The sequence below is a fragment of the Oncorhynchus tshawytscha genome, linkage group LG24 (genome assembly GCF_018296145.1).
Source record: "Oncorhynchus tshawytscha isolate Ot180627B linkage group LG24, Otsh_v2.0, whole genome shotgun sequence".
Taxonomy (NCBI): Eukaryota; Metazoa; Chordata; class Actinopteri; order Salmoniformes; family Salmonidae; genus Oncorhynchus; species Oncorhynchus tshawytscha.
The window spans coordinates 22,241,883-22,261,121 of record NC_056452.1 but is presented as its reverse complement, the minus strand read 5'-3'; the positions used below and the strand labels follow the sequence as shown (position 1 = coordinate 22,261,121).

At 50.0% G+C, this 19,239-nt stretch overlaps 1 protein-coding gene across 12 annotated transcripts in view; it reads right to left on the bottom strand.

Annotated features, from left to right (window-relative positions):
* LOC112223409 (calcium/calmodulin-dependent protein kinase type II subunit gamma) overlaps positions 1–19,239 on the bottom strand; it is a 44,381-nt gene that overhangs the window by 15,272 nt on the left and 9,870 nt on the right. For all 12 annotated transcript variants that reach the window (XM_042305537.1, XM_042305539.1, XM_042305536.1 and 9 more), the window contains exons 3-7: positions 11,944–12,003; positions 11,189–11,243; positions 10,970–11,035; positions 10,284–10,356; positions 552–654 (exon numbers count right to left, since the gene is read on the bottom strand). In XM_042305537.1, coding sequence (XP_042161471.1) covers positions 552–654; positions 10,284–10,356; positions 10,970–11,035; positions 11,189–11,243; positions 11,944–12,003 — 357 coding nt within the window. The remainder of the gene's footprint in view (positions 1–551; positions 655–10,283; positions 10,357–10,969; positions 11,036–11,188; positions 11,244–11,943; positions 12,004–19,239) is intronic.

Here is a 19,239-nt window from a genome sequence, read left to right as displayed (position 1 = left end):
ATTTGCAAGACAAGCCACCAGTCTGTTCAAGAAACTCAATATAATCCAACGCATCTCCAAATCCCTCCCAGACAGCCTAGCTAAACCTGTTGATGGGTTCTTCCTGGTTAACTCCCAATCCACCCATTCAACCAGACACTGATAGCCTTCACCCTCCCTGCTGCTGCATTTCAGTCAATTCTCTGTTCGATACGGAGGTTCCATACTCTGGAACTCCTATCTTCACATTGACGAAACACAATCATCCCTCAATGACTAGGGGGTCAGTCTGATGACCCAAACTACCCACTCGTCCCCTCCATGTAGCCTGGCTCTCACACATAATCATGGTTCATGTTTCCTGTGTATATCATGTCAAAATAACATTTATAAAGTGCGCTTGTTTAGCAGATTTAACCAACTTTTTTTTTGTACTTCTATACATTTTTGTGGATTTTTCGGGGCTTCCAACCTAACCTGCACACCGTTTCAGACTTCACTTTGTTTTCTTTGGTGCAAATAAATAAAACCTAAACCTAAACGCGTTCGATGAAGGGTGTGTGTGGTCTTACCGAACCATGCCTGTTGGTCCCCCTGCACCTCGATGGCCAGGCCAAAGTCTGCCAACTTCACCGCAGCTCCCTTCATCTTACTGGCCAGGAGCAGGTTCTCAGGCTGGGGGGGTAGAAACACACAGAGAGTGTACAGGGGGGTAGAAACACAGAGAGAGTGTACAGGGGGGTAGAAACACAGAGAGAGTGTACAGGGGGGTCAAAACACAGAGAGAGTGTACAGGCGGGGGTAGAAACACAGAGAGAGTGTACAGGGGGGTAGAAACACAGAGAGTGTACAGGGGGTAGAAACAGAGAGAGTGTACAGGGGGGTAGAAACACAGAGAGTGTACAGGGGGGTAGAAACACAGAGTACAGGGGAGTAGAAACACAGAGAGTGTACAGGGGGGTAGAAACACAGAGAGTGTACAGGGGGTAGAAACAGAGAGTGTACTGGGGGGGGGTAGAAACACAGAGAGTGTACAGGGGGGGTAGAAACACAGAGAGTGTACAGGGAGGGGGGTAGAAACACAGAGAGTGTACAGGGGGGGTAGAAACACAGAGTGTACAGGGGGGGGTAGAAACACAGAGAGTGTACAGGGGGGTAGAAACACAGAGAGTGTACAGGGGGGTAGAAACAGAGAGAGTGTACGGGGGGTAGAAACACAGAGAGTGTACAGGGGGGTAGAAACACAGAGAGTGTACAGGGAGGGGGGGGTAGAAACACAGAGAGTGTACAGGGGGTAGAAACACAGAGAGGTACAGGGGGGTAGAAACACAGAGAGTGTACAGGGGGGGGTAGAAACACAGAGAGTGTACAGGGGGGGGTAGAAACACAGAGAGTGTACAGGGGGGGTAGAAACACAGAGAGTGTACAGGGGGGGGTAGAAACACAGAGAGTGTACAGGGGGGGGTAGAAACACAGAGTGTACAGGGGGGTAGAAACACAGAGAGTGTACAGGGGGGTAGAAACACAGAGAGAGTACAGGGGAGTAGAAACACAGAGAGTGTACAGGGGGAGAAACACAGAGAGAGTGTACAGGGGGGTCAAAACACACAGAGAGTGTACAGGGGGGTAGAAACACAGAGAGTGTACAGGGGAAGTAGAAACACAGAGAGTGTACAGGGGGTAGAAACAGAGAGAGAGTACAGGGGAAGTAGAAACAGAGAGAGTGTACAGGGAAGTAGAAACAGAGAGAGTGTACAGGGAAGTAGAAACAGAGAGAGTGTACAGGGGAAGTAGAAACAGAGAGAGTGTACAGGGAAGTAGAAACAGAGAGAGTGTACAGGGGAAGTAGAAACAGAGAGAGTGTACAGGGGTAGAAACACAGAGAGAGTGTACAGGGGGGTAGAAACAGAGAGTGTACAGGGGAAGAAACAGAAACAGGGGGGTAGAAACACAGAGAGTGTACAGGGGGGTAGAAACACAGAGAGTGTACAAGTAGAAAACAGAGAGTGTACAGGGGGGTAGAAACACAGAGAGTGTACAGTAGAAACAGAGAGAGTGACGGGGGGTGAAACACAGAGAGTGTACAGGGGGAAGTAGAAACACAGAGAGTGTACAGGGGGGTAGAAACACAGAGAGTGTACAGGGGGGTAGAAACACAGAGAGTGTACAGGGGAAGTAGAAACACAGAGAGTGTACAGGGGGGTAGAAACACAGAGAGTGTACAGGGGGGGTAGAAACACAGAGAGTGTACAGGGGGAAGAAACACAGAGAGTGTACAGAGAAACACAGAGAGAGTACAGGGGAGTAGAAACACAGAGAGTGTACAGGGGGTAGAAACAGAGAGAGTGTACAGGGGGGGTAGAAACACAGAGAGTGTACAGGGGAAGAAACACAGAGTGTACAAACAGAAACAGAGAGTGTACAGGGGAAGTAGAAACAGAGAGAAGTACAGGGGAAGTAGAAACAGAGAGAGTGTACAGGGAAGTAGAAACAGAGAGAGTGTACAGGGAAGTAGAAACAGAGAGAGTGTACAGGGAAGTAGAAACAGAGAGAGTGTACAGGGGAAGTAGAAACAGAGAGAGTGTACAGGGGAAGTAGAAACAGAGAGAGTGTACAGGGAAGTAGAAACAGAGAGAGTGTACAGGGAAGTAGAAACAGAGAGAGTGTACAGGGGAAGTAGAAACAGAGAGAGTGTACAGGGGAAGTAGAAACAGAGAGAGTGTACAGGGAGGTAGAAACAGAGAGAGTGTACAGGGGAAGTAGAAACAGAGAGAGTGTACAGGGAAGTAGAAACAGAGAGAGTGTACAGGGAAGTAGAAACAGAGAGAGTGTACAGGGAAGTAGAAACAGAGAGAGTGTACAGGGGAAGTAGAAACAGAGAGAGTGTACAGGGAAGTAGAAACAGAGAGAGTGTACAGGGAGGTAGAAACAGAGAGAGTGTACAGGGGAAGTAGAAACAGAGAGAGTGTACAGGGGAAGTAGAAACAGAGAGAGTGTACAGGGAAGTAGAAACAGAGAGAGTGTACAGGGAAGTAGAAACAGAGAGAGTGTACAGGGAAGTAGAAACAGAGAGAGTGTACAGGGAAGTAGAAACAGAGAGAGTGTACAGGGAAGTAGAAACAGAGAGAGTGTACAGGGGAAGTAGAAACAGAGAGAGTGTACAGGGGAAGTAGAAACAGAGAGAGCGTACAGGGGAGTAGAAACAGAGAGAGCGTACAGGGGAAGTAGAAACAGAGAGTGTACAGGGAAGTAGAAACAGAGAGTGTACAGGGAGGTAGAAACAGAGAGAGTGTACAGGGAAGTAGAAACAGAAGAGTGTACAGGGGAAGTAGAAACAGAGAGAGTGTACAGGGAAGTAGAAACAGAGAGTGTACAGGGAAGTAGAAACAGAGAGAGTGTACAGGGGAAGTAGAAACAGAGAGAGTGTACAGGGGAAGTAGAAACAGAGAGAGTGTACAGGGGAGGTAGAAACAGAGAGAGTGTACAGGGGAAGTAGAAACAGAGAGAGTGTACAGGGAGGTAGAAACAGAGAGAGTGTACAGGGAGGTAGAAACAGAGAGAGTGTACAGGGAGGTAGAAACAGAGAGAGCGTACAGGGAAGTAGAAACAGAGAGAGCGTACAGGGAAGTAGAAACAGAGAGAGCGTACAGGGGAAGTAGAAACAGAGAGAGCGTACAGGGAAGTAGAAACAGAGAGAGCGTACAGGGAAGTAGAAACAGAGAGAGGTACAGGGAAGTAGAAACAGAGAGAGCGTACAGGGGAGGTAGAAACAGAGAGAGCGTACAGGGAAGTAGAAACAGAGAGTGTACAGGGAAGTAGAAACAGAGAGAGTGTACAGGGAGTAGAAACAGAGAGAGTGTACAGGGAAGTAGAAACAGAGAGAGTGTACAGGGGAAGTAGAAACAGAGAGAGTGTACAGGGAAGTAGAAACAGAGAGAGTGTACAGGGAGGTAGAAACAGAGAGAGTGTACAGGGAAGTAGAAACAGAGAGAGTGTACAGGGGAGGTAGAAACAGAGAGAGTGTACAGGGAAGTAGAAACAGAGAGAGTGTACAGGGGAGGTAGAAACAGAGAGAGTGTACAGGGGAAGTAGAAACAGAGAGAGTGTACAGGGGAGGTAGAAACAGAGAGAGTGTACAGGGGAAGTAGAAACAGAGAGAGTGTACAGGGGAAGTAGAAACAGAGAGAGTGTACAGGGGAAGTAGAAACAGAGAGAGTGTACAGGGGAGGTAGAAACAGAGAGAGTGTACAGGGGAAGTAGAAACAGAGAGAGTGTACAGGGGAAGTAGAAACAGAGAGAGTGTACAGGGGAGGTAGAAACAGAGAGAGTGTACAAGTAGAAACAGAGAGAGTGTACAGGGGAAGTAGAAACAGAGAGAGTGTACAGGGAGGTAGAAACAGAGAGAGTGTACAGGGAGGTAGAAACAGAGAGAGTGTACAGGGAAGTAGAAACAGAGAGAGTGTACAGGGGAAGTAGAAACAGAGAGAGTGTACAGGGAAGTAGAAACAGAGAGAGTGTACAGGGGAAGTAGAAACAGAGAGAGTGTACAGGGGAAGTAGAAACAGAGAGAGTGTACAGGGAGGTAGAAACAGAGAGAGTGTACAGGGAAGTAGAAACAGAGAGAGTGTACAGGGGAGGTAGAAACACAGAGAGTGTACAGGGGAGGTAGAAACAGAGAGAGTGTACAGGGGAAGTAGAAACAGAGAGAGTACAGGGAAGTAGAAACAGAGAGAGAGTACAGGGGAAGTAGAAACAGAGAGAGGGAAGTAGAAACAGAGAGAGGTACAGGGGAAGTAGAAACAGAGAGAGTGTACAGGGGAAGTAGAAACAGAGAGAGTGTACAGGGGAAGTAGAAACAGAGAGAGTGTACAGGGAAGTAGAAACAGAGAGAGTGTACAGGGAAGTAGAAACAGAGAGAGTGTACAGGGAAGTAGAAACAGAGAGAGTGTACAGGGAAGTAGAAACAGAGAGAGTGTACAGGGGAGGTAGAAACAGAGAGAGTGTACAGGGAAGTAGAAACAGAGAGAGTGTACAGGGAAGTAGAAACAGAGAGAGTGTACAGGGGAAGTAGAAACAGAGAGAGTGTACAGGGAGGTAGAAACAGAGAGAGTGTACAGGGGAGGTAGAAACAGAGAGAGTGTACAGGGAAGTAGAAACAGAGAGAGTGTACAGGGAGGTAGAAACAGAGAGAGAGTACAGGGGAGGTAGAAACAGAGAGAGTGTACAGGGGAAGTAGAAACAGAGAGAGTGTACAGGGAAGTAGAAACAGAGAGAGTGTACAGGGGAAGTAGAAACAGAGAGAGTGTACAGGGGAAGTAGAAACAGAGAGAGCGTACAGGGGAAGTAGAAACAGAGAGAGCGTACAGGGGAAGTAGAAACAGAGAGAGTGTACAGGGGAAGTAGAAACAGAGAGAGTGTACAGGGGAAGTAGAAACAGAGAGAGTGTACAGGGGAAGTAGAAACAGAGAGAGTGTACAGGGGAAGTAGAAACAGAGAGAGTGTACAGGGGAAGTAGAAACAGAGAGAGTGTACAGGGGAAGTAGAAACAGAGAGAGAGTACAGGGGAAGTAGAAACAGAGAGAGTGTACAGGGGAAGTAGAAACAGAGAGAGTGTACAGGGGAAGTAGAAACAGAGAGAGTGTACAGGGGAAGTAGAAACAGAGAGAGTGTACAGGGAAGTAGAAACAGAGAGAGCGTACAGGGGAAGTAGAAACAGAGAGAGTGTACAGGGAAGTAGAAACAGAGAGAGTGTACAGGGAAGTAGAAACAGAGAGAGTGTACAGGGAAGTAGAAACAGAGAGAGTGTACAGGGAAGTAGAAACAGAGAGAGTGTACAGGGGAAGTAGAAACAGAGAGAGTGTACAGGGAAGTAGAAACAGAGAGAGTGTACAGGGAAGTAGAAACAGAGAGAGCGTACAGGGGAAGTAGAAACAGAGAGAGTGTACAGGGGAAGTAGAAACAGAGAGAGTGTACAGGGGAAGTAGAAACAGAGAGAGTGTACAGGGAAGTAGAAACAGAGAGAGTGTACAGGGAGGTAGAAACAGAGAGAGTGTACAGGGGAAGTAGAAACAGAGAGAGTGTACAGGGGAGGTAGAAACAGAGAGAGTGTACAGGGAAGTAGAAACAGAGAGAGTGTACAGGGAAGTAGAAACAGAGAGAGTGTACAGGGGAAGTAGAAACAGAGAGAGTGTACAGGGGAGGTAGAAACAGAGAGAGTGTACAGGGAAGTAGAAACAGAGAGAGTGTACAGGGGAAGTAGAAACAGAGAGAGCGTACAGGGGAAGTAGAAACAGAGAGAGTGTACAGGGGAAGTAGAAACAGAGAGAGTGTACAGGGGAAGTAGAAACAGAGAGCGGGACAGAGATGCATTTGTCAAATGTGTAATTCCTTTTGTTCTTCTGTTCCGTTGACCGCTACGATATATCAGACTGTACACCATGGCTTTGACAAAACGCTTATCCAATTACGTTGGTAACCAGTTTATAATAGCAATAAGGCACCTCAGGGAGTTTGTGAAATAAGGCTAATATACCACAGCTACAGGCTGTATCCAGGCAGTCCTCGTGGTGTCGTGCGCAAGAACAGCCCTTATATGGCTAATATACCACGGCTACAGGCTGTATCCAGGCAGTCCTCGTGGTGTCGTGCATAAGAACAGCCCTTATATGGCTAATATACCACAGCTACAGGCTGTATCCAGGCACTCCTCGTGGTGTCGTGCGTAAGAACAGCCCTTATATGGCTAATATACCACGGCTACAGGCTGTATCCAGGCATAAGAACAGCCCTTATATGGCTAATATACCACAGCTACAGGCTGTATCCAGGCACTCCTCGTGGTGTCGTGCATAAGAACAGCCCTTATATGGCTAATATACCACAGCTACAGGCTGTATCCAGGCACTCCTCGTGGTGTCGTGCATAAGAACAGCCCTTATAAGGCCAATATACCACAGCTACAGGCTGTATCCAGGCACTCCTCGTGGTGTCGTGCGTAAGAACAGCCCTTATATGGCTAATATACCACAGCTACAGGCTGTATCCAGGCACTCCTCGTGGTGTCGTGCATAAGAACAGCCCTTATATGGCTAATATACCACAGCTACAGGCTGTATCCAGGCACTCCTCGTGGTGTCGTGCATAAGAACAGCCCTTATATGGCTAATATACCACGGCTATCACACCTCCTCTGGCCTTATTGCTTAAGTACATATATGATTGGATGTATTTACTCACTGGATCATGCGACGTATGTAATTAACCTTCAAATACAAGCCTGGTGTGTGCACTGGTCTTAACACTGATGACAGTTTGATACCAATACAAGCCTGGCGTGTGCACTGGTCTTAACACTGATGACAGTTTGATACCAATACAAGCCTGGCGTGTGCACTGGTCTTAACACTGATGACAGTTTGATACCAAAACGTTTGCAATCTCATTTTTCCCCTTTTCATTTTATGCACAATGCACTTTTTGGGCATCATGATGGCCCAATAAATCATCTGTATTTTTTGCATTTAAACATGTTTTTTTTGGATTTGTCCACATTCGACAGTGTGCGGTTCTCCATCTCTCCTACGACTCTCTCTGCGGCCATATATGGACATAGGGTTGTAGTCATGGAAACCACTTGGGAGTCATTTAAACAGCCCTGCAGACTGCATGCTAAGTGTACTGCGTGTATGCGCTCGTTTGTGTGTGTGTGTGTGTGTGCGTGAGTGTGTGTAAAGGACTGCAGTAAAAGCCTACTCAGGATAAAAAGGCCAACAAATCAGACAGACAGCAAACAAGAGGTAATACAGCTATCCTCAGACACCAGGGATGTGCATGGTTATTAGAATATTCTAAATAAGCCTATTTTAAAACACTGAAAAGGCTTTTTCTAAATTCAATTATCCATGTAACATTGTTACATACAAGGACACACCATGACATTTCAAATTATTCATTTAATAAACTTTTCAACTTTTCAAATGTATTTTTTTAAATGACATATGCCCCACAAAAAGCCTGGTAGCCATCAGGTAGCCTTCAAATCAAATCAAATTTTATTTGTCACATACACATGGTTAGCAGATGTTAATGCGAGTGTAGCGAAATGCTTGTGCTTCTAGTTCCGACGTGTGCTTCACGTGTGTAGCTTGTTGTTTATGTTGGCCAATCAAAGTGGCAAAGAGGCTCAATGTGGAGCAAGTGGACTGAGAGTTCACCAATGCAATGCAAGATGGAATTAAAAAGTTAGCGAAATGAAATGGAGTATTCTACAGTGAGCAACAAACAGGCCATTTTATCTGAAAGGGTTGAGGACAAAGTGCAGCATGTGGCCTCAATAAACCTGGCTAGCTATAGCTGGCTAGCTTCTCTAGACTACTGCAGTCAAGACAGGCACTATTATATGGGAGGGAGAATAGTCGGCAAGCTGTAGTGGAGTCGGCAAGCTGTAGTGGAGTCGGCGAGCTGTAGGGGAGTCGGCGAGCTGTAGGGGAGTCGGCGAGCTGTAGGGGAGTCATAGGGGAGTCGGCGAGCTGTGGGGAGTCGGCGAGCTGTAGGGAGTCATAGGGGAGTCGGCGAGCTGTAGGGGAGTCTGAGTCGTAGGGGAGTCGGCGAGCTGTAGGGGAGTCGGCGAGCTGTAGGGGAGTCGGTGGAGTCGGCGAGCTGTAGGGGAGTCGGCGAGCTGTAGGGGAGTCGTAGTGGAGTCGGCGAGCTGTAGGGGAGTCGGCGAGCTGTAGGGGAGTCGCGAGCTCTAGGGGAGTCGGCGAGCTCTGGGGGAGTCGGCGAGCTGTAGGGGAGTCGAGCTCTGGAGTCGGCGAGCTCTAGGGGAGTAGAGCTCTAGGGGAGTCGAGCTGTAGGGGGAGTCGGCGAGCTGTAGGGGAGTCGGCGAGCTGTAGGGGAGTCGGCGAGCTGTAGGGGCTCTAGGGGAGTCGGCGAGCGGGGAGTCTAGGGGAGTCGAGTGGAGTCGGCGAGCTCTAGGGGAGTCGGCGAGCTGTAGGGGAGTCATAGTGGAGTCGGCGAGCTGTAGGGGAGTCATAGTGGATTCGGCGAGCTGTAGTGGAGTCGGCGAGCTGTAGGGGAGTCGGCGAGCTGTAGGGGAGGGAGCTGTAGGGGAGTCGGCGAGCTGTAGGGGAGTCGGCGAGCTGTAGGGGAGTCGGCGAGCTGTAGGGGAGTCGGCGAGCTGTAGGAGAGTCGGCGAGCTGTAGGGGAGTCGGCGAGCTGTAGGAGAGTCGGCGAGCTGTAGGGGAGTCATAGGGGAGTCGGCGAGCTGTAGGGGAGTCGTAGTGGAGTCGGCGAGCTGTAGGGGAGTCGAGTCGGCGAGCTGTAGTGGAGTCGGCGAGCTGTAGGGGAGTCGGCGAGCTGTAGGGGAGTCGGCGAGCTGTAGGGGAGTCGGCGAGCTGTAGGGGAGTCGGCGAGCTCTAGGGGAGTCGGTGAGCTGTAGGGGAGTCGTAGTGGAGTCGGCGAGCTCTAGGGGAGTCGGCGAGCTCTAGGGGAGTCGGCGAGCTCTAGGGGGGAGTCGGCGAGCTCTAGGGGAGTCGGCGAGCTCTAGGGGAGTCGGCTACTGCGTCTCCCTCTCTCCCTCCGTCCGTCTTCTCGCGCCGCAGCATAAAGCCCCAGCCTCACTCACGTGCACAGTAGTGCTCTCAGGTAAATGTTACCATGCATTTAGAATATCTTGATCTCCGGAAAGAAAGAAAACCATTTCATAGTGAAATTATTTCAAACCCTACCAGATACATGCTCAGACTATGTCCAAGCGATTCACTTCTGTGTTCCATCTATTCCGGGTCACATGAACAAAGAGACATCCAGTGATGTGTCTTCATGGTGTTTCGTTGGAAGACCCATCTGATAAGAATCCATTATGTTTATCCCAACCAATCAGCCGCGAGGAGCCAGGCTGCAGTGATGTCACGGGGGTTGTCATGGTAACCACAGGGTTAATCTCTTCTTCCCTTGTCTTGGACACCTTCACTTTGAGTCAGGACTGTGTGTGTGGTCCGTGACTAGGAGTCCTTGTTTCCTTGCCATTGGGGAGAGTAGACCATAAGTTTGCCCTCTCACTGCTTACGTGCAGATGACACTAACACACACACACAACAACCCCCCGGTCAAGGACAGACATGTGGTGTGTGTGTGAGTGAGAAAAAAGATGAGGGCTAGAGAGGGGGAAACAGAGGGAGGGGACAAGTGAAACAAGGGATAGTGGGAGGGATGGAACTACAAGAGCAGTGCGTTGCCATGGCCACGAGCAAAGGTGTGTGGTAGTCATAGCAACAGGCGGCCAAACACACACGCTCACCACTCACCTTGAGGTCCCTGTGGACGATGTCATGCTGGTGGATATGCTGAACACTCTCCAAGATCTGGTTAATACACTGACTGGAGAGGAGAGGAGATCAGGTTAATACACTGAGTGGAGAGGAGAGGAGATCAGGTTAATACACTGAGTGGAGAGGAGAGGAGATCAGGTTAATACACTGAGTGGAGAGGAGAGGAGATCAGGTTAATACACTGAGTGGAGAGGAGAGGAGATCAGGTTAATGCACTGACTGGAGAGGAGAGGAGATCAGGTTAATACACTGACTGGAGAGGAGAGGAGATCAGGTTAATACACTGACTGGAGAGGAGAGGAGATCAGGTTAATACACTGACTGGAGAGGAGATCAGGTTAATACACTGACTGGAGAGGAGAAAAGAGGAGAAAATCAATGATCCAGTCATCACTAAACGTGTATGTTTGTAAAAGCTCAACAGGTTACTACAATAGTGGTTCTCAGCCTTAGTTGTCACTGTTACATGCTTGGATTACCCCTGGAGTACCCCCTAATGAGCATTTGACCAATAGGTCAATGTTCCTTTGAGACTTCCCAGGTACCCCATGTGGATAGGCCAGTTAGCAAAGATAAGAAATCATGCCACTCTCCCACGGTTTTGACCTGCGCTGTGCTACGCAGCTGCGTAACCATGGTAACAGTAAGTAGGGAGGGCCCACCTGGCGTCGGCCTCGCTGTAGTACTCCCTAGCAACGATGTCTTCAAACAATTCTCCTCCTGTCACCCTGAGAGACAGAGACCGAGCGACAGAGGAGAGACCGAGAGGGAGAAAGACAGAGGAAGGAGGACCAGATTGTTATCATACATAAAGAAACCTCTTTCATGGAGGCACATGCACACGCCAGGAAGGTCGGTGTGTGTGTGTGTGTTATACTCACAGGTCAAAGACAAGGTAGTGAAAGCCTTCCTCTGAGATACTGTCATGTAGCCTCACTAGAGAGAAAGAGAGGGTGGAGAAGAGGGAGAGAAAGAGAGGGTGGAGAAGAGGGAGAGAAAGGAAATTATGAGATTTAACAGTGGAATACGTAATGGCTACTTAGTTTGACATTCTACATCTGACTTAATGTATAGTTTTGTTTAAGGGTTTAGGGTTGGAGGTTAAAGGTTATGTAAAAAAGGTACATTTGTGTGTAATAAGTAGCAGGTCCTCCCTGCAGCAAGTACAGTATGAGTGTTCATCTCTCCCCGTCCCTCTCCCCGTCCAAGGTTTATATGAAGCTCAGACAAATGAGAAGGAGAGAAAGAGACGGAATGAGAAGGAGCGAGAGAGGCAGAATGAGAAAGATAGACAATAGAGAAACTATAAAAAGGAGAGAAAGACAAGGAGGGAGGGGCAGAGCAATCTGGGACACTGAAGAGAGAGCCAGAAAGAAGGGAGAGGGAAGGAGGGATAGATGATAGAGGGATGCAACTGAAAGAGACAGTACAAAGTTGGCATTGACTCATTAGTATGGCCTCATCTCTTCCTCCCCCCTCCCCCCTCCTGGTCATTTATGTTTTTAAACAACAACTTTGATTTGAACAGAAAATAAGCGTTATTGAAGCCCCATTTATTCAGGTTTTATTGTCCTCAACTAGATGACTTTTCATAAACCTGAAATTGAAAATAAAACAAATAGAGAAACAGACCTACCTATGTTTGAGTGTTTGAGCAGGCGGCAGATACGCGCCTCTCGTTCCAGCTTCTGGTGATCTGAGGAGAGGAAAACTCCGTTAGAACCGGCCAATGAGAGCTTATTCAGTTAGAAAACAGGCTAATGAAAGGTTTATAACAAGGTGAACACACACAGGGTGAGACAGCTCCACACACACACACACAGGGTGAGACAGCTCCACACACACACACACAGGGTGAGACAGCTCCACACACACACAAAGGGTGAGACAGCTCCACACACACACACACACAGGGTGAGACAGCTCCACACACACACACACACACACACACACACAGGGTGAGACAGCTCCACACACACACACACACACACAGGGTGAGACAGCTCCCACACACACACACACACACACACAGGGTGAGACAGCTCCACACACACACACACAGGGTGAGACAGCTCCACACACACACAGGGTGAGACAGCTCCACACACACACACACACAGGGTGAGACAGCTCACACACACACACACACACACACACACACACACACACACACACAGGGTGAGACAGCTCCCACACACACACACACACACACACACACACACACAGGGTGAGACAGCTCCACACACACACACACACACACACACACACACACAGGGTGAGACAGCTCCACACACACACACACACACACACACAGGGTGAGACAGCTCCACACACACACACACACACACAGGGTGAGACAGCTCACACACACACACACACACACAGGGTGAGACAGCTCCACACACACACACACACACACAGGGTGAGACAGCTCCACACACACAGGGTGAGACAGCTCCACACACACACACACACAGGGTGAGACAGCTCCACACACACACACACACACACAGGGTGAGACAGCTCCACACACACACACACACACACACACAGGGTGAGACAGCTCCACACACACACACACACAGGGTGAGACAGCTCCACACACACACGGGGTGAGACAGCTCCACACACACACGGGGTGAGACAGCTCCACACACACACACACACACACACACACACACACCAGGGTGAGACAGGTGAGACAGCTCCACACACACACACACACACACACACACACAGGGTGAGACAGCTCCACACACACACACACACACACACACACACACACACACACACACACACACACACACACACACACACACACACACACACACACACACACACACACACACACAGGGTGAGACAGCTCCACACACACACACACACAAAGGGTGAGACAGCTCCACACACACAGGGTTAGACAGCTCCACACACACAGGGTGAGACAGCTCCACACACACACACAAACAGGGTGAGACAGCTCCACACACACAGGGTGAGACAGCTCCACACACACAGGGTGAGACAGCTCCACACACACACACACACAGGGTGAGACAGCTCCACACACACACACACACACACACACACAGGGTGAGACAGCTCCACACACACACAGGGTGAGACAGCTCCACACACACACACGGGGTGAGACAGCTCCACACACACACACACAGGGTGAGACAGCTCCACACACACACAGGGTGAGACAGCTCCACACACACACGGGGTGAGACAGCTCCACACACACACACACACACACACACACAGGGTGAGACAGCTCCACACACACACACACACACACAGGGTGAGACAGCTCCACACACACACAGGGTGAGACAGCTCTACACACACACACAGGGTGAGACAGCTCCACACACACACACAGGGTGAGACAGCTCCACACACACACACACACAGGGTGAGACAGCTCCACACACACACAGGGTGAGACAGCTCCACACACACACAGGGTGAGACACACACACACACACACACACACAGGGTGAGACACACACACACACACACACACAGGGTGAGACAGCTCCACACACACACACACAGGGTGAGACAGCTCACACACACACACAGGGTGAGACAGCTCCACACACACACACACACACAGGGTGAGACAGCTCCACACACACACAGGGTGAGACAGCTCTACACACACACACACAGGGTGAGACAGCTCCACACACACACACACACAGGGTGAGACAGCTCACACACACACACACACACACACACACACACACACACACACACACACACACACACACACACACACACACACACACACACACACACACAGGGTGAGACAGCTCACACACACACACACACAGGGTGAGACAGCTCCACACACACACACACACAGGGTGAGACAGCTCCACACACACAGGGTGAGACAGCTCCACACACACACACACACACACAGGGTGAGACAGCTCCACACACACACACACACACAGGGTGAGACAGCTCCACACACACACACACACACACAGGGTGAGACAGCTCACACACACACACACACACACACAGGGTGAGACAGCTCCACACACACAGGGTGAGACAGCACACACACACACACACACACACACACACAGGGTGAGACAGCTCCACACACACACACACACACACACACAGGGTGAGACAGCTCCACACACACACACACACACACACACACACAGGGTGAGACAGCTCCACACACACACACACACACACACACAGGGTGAGACAGCTCCCACACACACACACACACACACACACACACACACACAGGGTGAGACAGCACACACACACACACACACACACACACACACACACACACACACACAGGGTGAGACAGCACACACACACACACACAGGGTGAGACAGCTCACACACACACACACACACACAGGGTGAGACAGCTCCACACACACACACACACACACAGGGTGAGACAGCTCCACACACACACACACAGGGTGAGACAGCTCCACACACACACACACACACACACACACACACACACACACACACAGGGTGAGACAGCTCCACACACACAGGGTGAGACAGCTCCACACACACACACACACAGGGTGAGACAGCTCCACACACACACACACACACACACACACACACACACACACAGGGTGAGACAGCTCCACACACACACACACACACACACAGGGTGAGACAGCTCCACACACACACACACACAGGGTGAGACAGCTCCACACACACGGGGTGAGACAGCTCCACACACACACGGGGTGAGACAGCTCCACACACACACACGGGGTGAGACAGCTCACACACACACACACACACACACACACACACACACACACACACAGGGTGAGACAGCTCCACACACACACACACACAGGGTGAGACAGCTCCACCACACACACACACACACACACACACACACACACACACACACACAGGGTGAGACAGCTCCACACACACACACACACACACACACACAAAGGGTGAGACAGCTCCACACACACAGGGTGAGACAGCTCCACACACACAGGGTTAGACAGCTCCACACACACACACACACACACAGGGTGAGACAGCTCCACACACACACACACACACACACACAGGGTGAGACAGCTCCACACACACACAGGGTGAGACAGCTCCACACACACACACGGGGTGAGACAGCTCCACACACACACACACACACACACACAGGGTGAGACAGCTCCACACACACACAGGGTGAGACAGCTCCACACACACACGGGGTGAGACAGCTCCACACACACACACACACACACACACAGGGTGAGACAGCTCCACACACACACACACACACACACAGGGTGAGACAGCTCCACACACACACACACACACAGGGTGAGACAGCTCCACACACACACAGGGTGAGACAGCTCTACACACACACACACAGGGTGAGACAGCTCCACACACACACACACACACAGGGTGAGACAGCTCCACACACACACACACAGGGTGAGACAGCTCCACACACACACACACACAGGGTGAGACAGCTCCACACACACACACACAGGGTGAGACAGCACAGGGTGAGACAGCTCCACACACACACACACAGGGTGAGACAGCTCCACACACACACACAGGGTGAGACAGCTCCACACACACACACACAGGGTGAGACAGCTCCACACACACACACAGGGTGAGACAGCTCCACACACACACAGGGTGAGACAGCTCCACACACACACAGGGTGAGACAGCTCCACACACACACACACACACACACACACAGGGTGAGACAGCTCCACACACACACAGGGTGAGACAGCTCCACACACACAGCTCCACACACACAGGGTGAGACAGCTCCACACACACACACACACAGGGTGAGACAGCACACACACACACACACACACACACACACACACACACACACACACACACACACACACACAGGGTGAGACAGCACACACACACACACACACAGGGTGAGACAGCTCCACACACACACACAGGGTGAGACAGCTCCACACACACACACACACACACACAGGGTGAGACAGCTCCACACACACAGGGTGAGACAGCTCCACACACACACACACACACAGGGTGAGACAGCTCCACACACACACACACACACAGGGTGAGACAGCTCCACACACACACAGGGTGAGACAGCTCCACACACACACACACACACACACACACACACACACACACACACACACACAGGGTGAGACAGCTCCACACACACACAGGGTGAGACGGCTCCACACACACACACAGGGTGAGACAGCGCCACACACACACAGGGTGAGACAGCTCCACACACACACACAGGGTGAGACAGCTCCACACACTGAGACAGCTCCACACACTCACACACACACACACGGTGAGACGGCTCCACACACACACACACACACAGGGTGAGACAGCTCCACACACACACAGGGTGAGACAGCTCCACACACACACACACACACACACACACAGGGTGAGACAGCTCCACACACACACACAGGGTGAGACAGCTCCCCCCACACACACACACACACACACACACAGACAGGGTGAGACAGCTCCACACACACAGGGTGAGACAAGGTGTGTATACTGTGTATGTGGATGTTGCTCGCAGCCCCAGCTGTGGAACATTGCTGTGCCAGCACTTTTGCCTAGCAGGGGACACATGATGAAATTGGAACACACACACCTGACAACCACCTCAAACAATCTTACATAATTCTGACACACAACCCCCCCCACACACTCCTCCCCCTGCCATCATCACCGTTAACAACAGATGTGAGAGGTCAGAGGTAATCCGAGGTGACCCTGGCTGGGAGTCAGACTGTTTGTGTGACTGTGTTGGCACGTATTATTCTAAAGAAATATCAACTGCTGCAGGGCTCCAAAACAGAGACCGCACACATTTATTTACATTCATTTAATCAGAGTATTTCAGTTTGATTTCACAGACCCTTGCCGAATGTTTTTCACTAAACACTCATTTCAAAACACATTGGAGCACATCCCATTTAATATCGCAACACTGAATATCTTAAACTCAATAACAACAACAACTGGCAATTTCATTATCAGACACCCTGGCTAACAACACGTATTAGACCCACGCGCAGACAGAGACTGTAACACACACAACTGGCTTTCTCATCACCGTATCACTTCAGTCCAATACATACACTACTCCTACACTGCTGCTAAACAGCCTCACCTCCTAACACACACATCTCCTCAACAAATAATCCTTTCTAGCCCTCCCTCTCCCCCTTCATCCATCCCTCCTCTGATCCCCTTCTCCCCCAATCACTTGTCTCCTTCCATTCCTCCCCCCCTTTAATCCATCCCCTTCTCCCCCGCATCACTTCGGTCTCCTTCCATCACTCTCCCCCTTCATCCATCCCTCCTTCCACCCCCCTGATCCCCTTCTCCTCCCCTGATCCCCTTCTCCTCCCCATCACTTCGGTCTCCTTCCATCACTCTCCCCTTCATCCATCCCTCCTCTGATCCCCTTCTCTCCCCCATCACTTCTCTGCCTCCCATTTCTCTCCTCTTCAACCTTTCCCTCTTTCCTACCACCTCCCTCTCCCATCTTTCCTACTACCCCTCTCCCACCCCCCTTTCTTCTCCCCATGTAGGCTCTAGATTCTCTCGCTCCTTCTCTCTCCTGCAGGGACAAACTACAGCAACCCTAGTCTCATTTCACAACTGACGCAGCAGAGAGAGAAAGGGAGAGAGAAACCGAGAGGATTACATGAAAATGTCCATATGCAGAAAGAGGATCACAACTCCCCATTGCGCACGCGTGTGTGTGTGTGTGTGTGTTTGTGCACGCGTGCGTGAAGGTAGCATGGTTTACTGCAACTATTGCTGATTCATTCAATTATTTGTTGACGCGTGCCTGTGTGGGGGCGTGCACGGGTGTACAATGCATGTGGTGTGTGTGTGAAAACAACGTGAACTTCGTGTGATTTACTGCGAAGTTAACGCGATAACATGACAACACGTCCTCGTGAAATGAATGTGAATTCATGAAAATGCACTATTTGGATATATGTGATAGCATGACACTACACGGGACAACAGTCGAGCTCACGCGAAAGCCCAGGTGTCAAATATCATTTAGAATATTTAACTTTGAAAGGTATAATTGACATTAATTCAATTTCAACAGTCATGGTCCTCTGGAGGTTTTTGTCTAGTTGCCATGAAAATACAGTAAATATACAACCAGTTACTGTATTTTTACAACTAAATGAAGGCGTTAATGTTAAAGGACGGTATGCTGACTCAACCTCATTTGAACTCACAACCTCTTGGTTGCTAGCTACCTGACGGTCCAGCTGCTCCACCAGGCCCGTTGGCATAATAGAGATTGGCAAGAATAAATTCTTGCACTTTGCCTAAAGTTCAGATTTAAATTACTGTAAAATCTTGTACTGTGACCACAATTGGGACTCAGCCTTAAAAAGGGATTTGAGCTAATAACCCTCTGCTCGTTAGACTGCAGCTACACCACCAAATCTATGAGCAGGAAAGAGAAATGGCCACAGACTTGTGGAAATGTCACAGGTGAAATCATGTGTTTCTTCTCATAAGGGTAGTAGATGGTGCAGAGATTGCTGCTGGGTAATTAATTACTGGCACTTCCTACTGTCCTGTAATTGGCCATCTGCTCCACAGCCATGTTGCACCAGGGGGAGAAGGAGAGGTACGCGACACACACACACACACACACACAAGCCCCCCTCAGATTATGACGGTGTTTAGCGCCGCTTTCAGATACTTATTACCCATGGGGCAGTGCACTAGCTCACACAGGCCCAATGGTGCTAATAACAACACTCAAATCCTACTAGGCACACTGCCACCACACACACACACAGAGTGTACTGTATGAGTACTCCTCCAATGCTCCTCCTCTCTC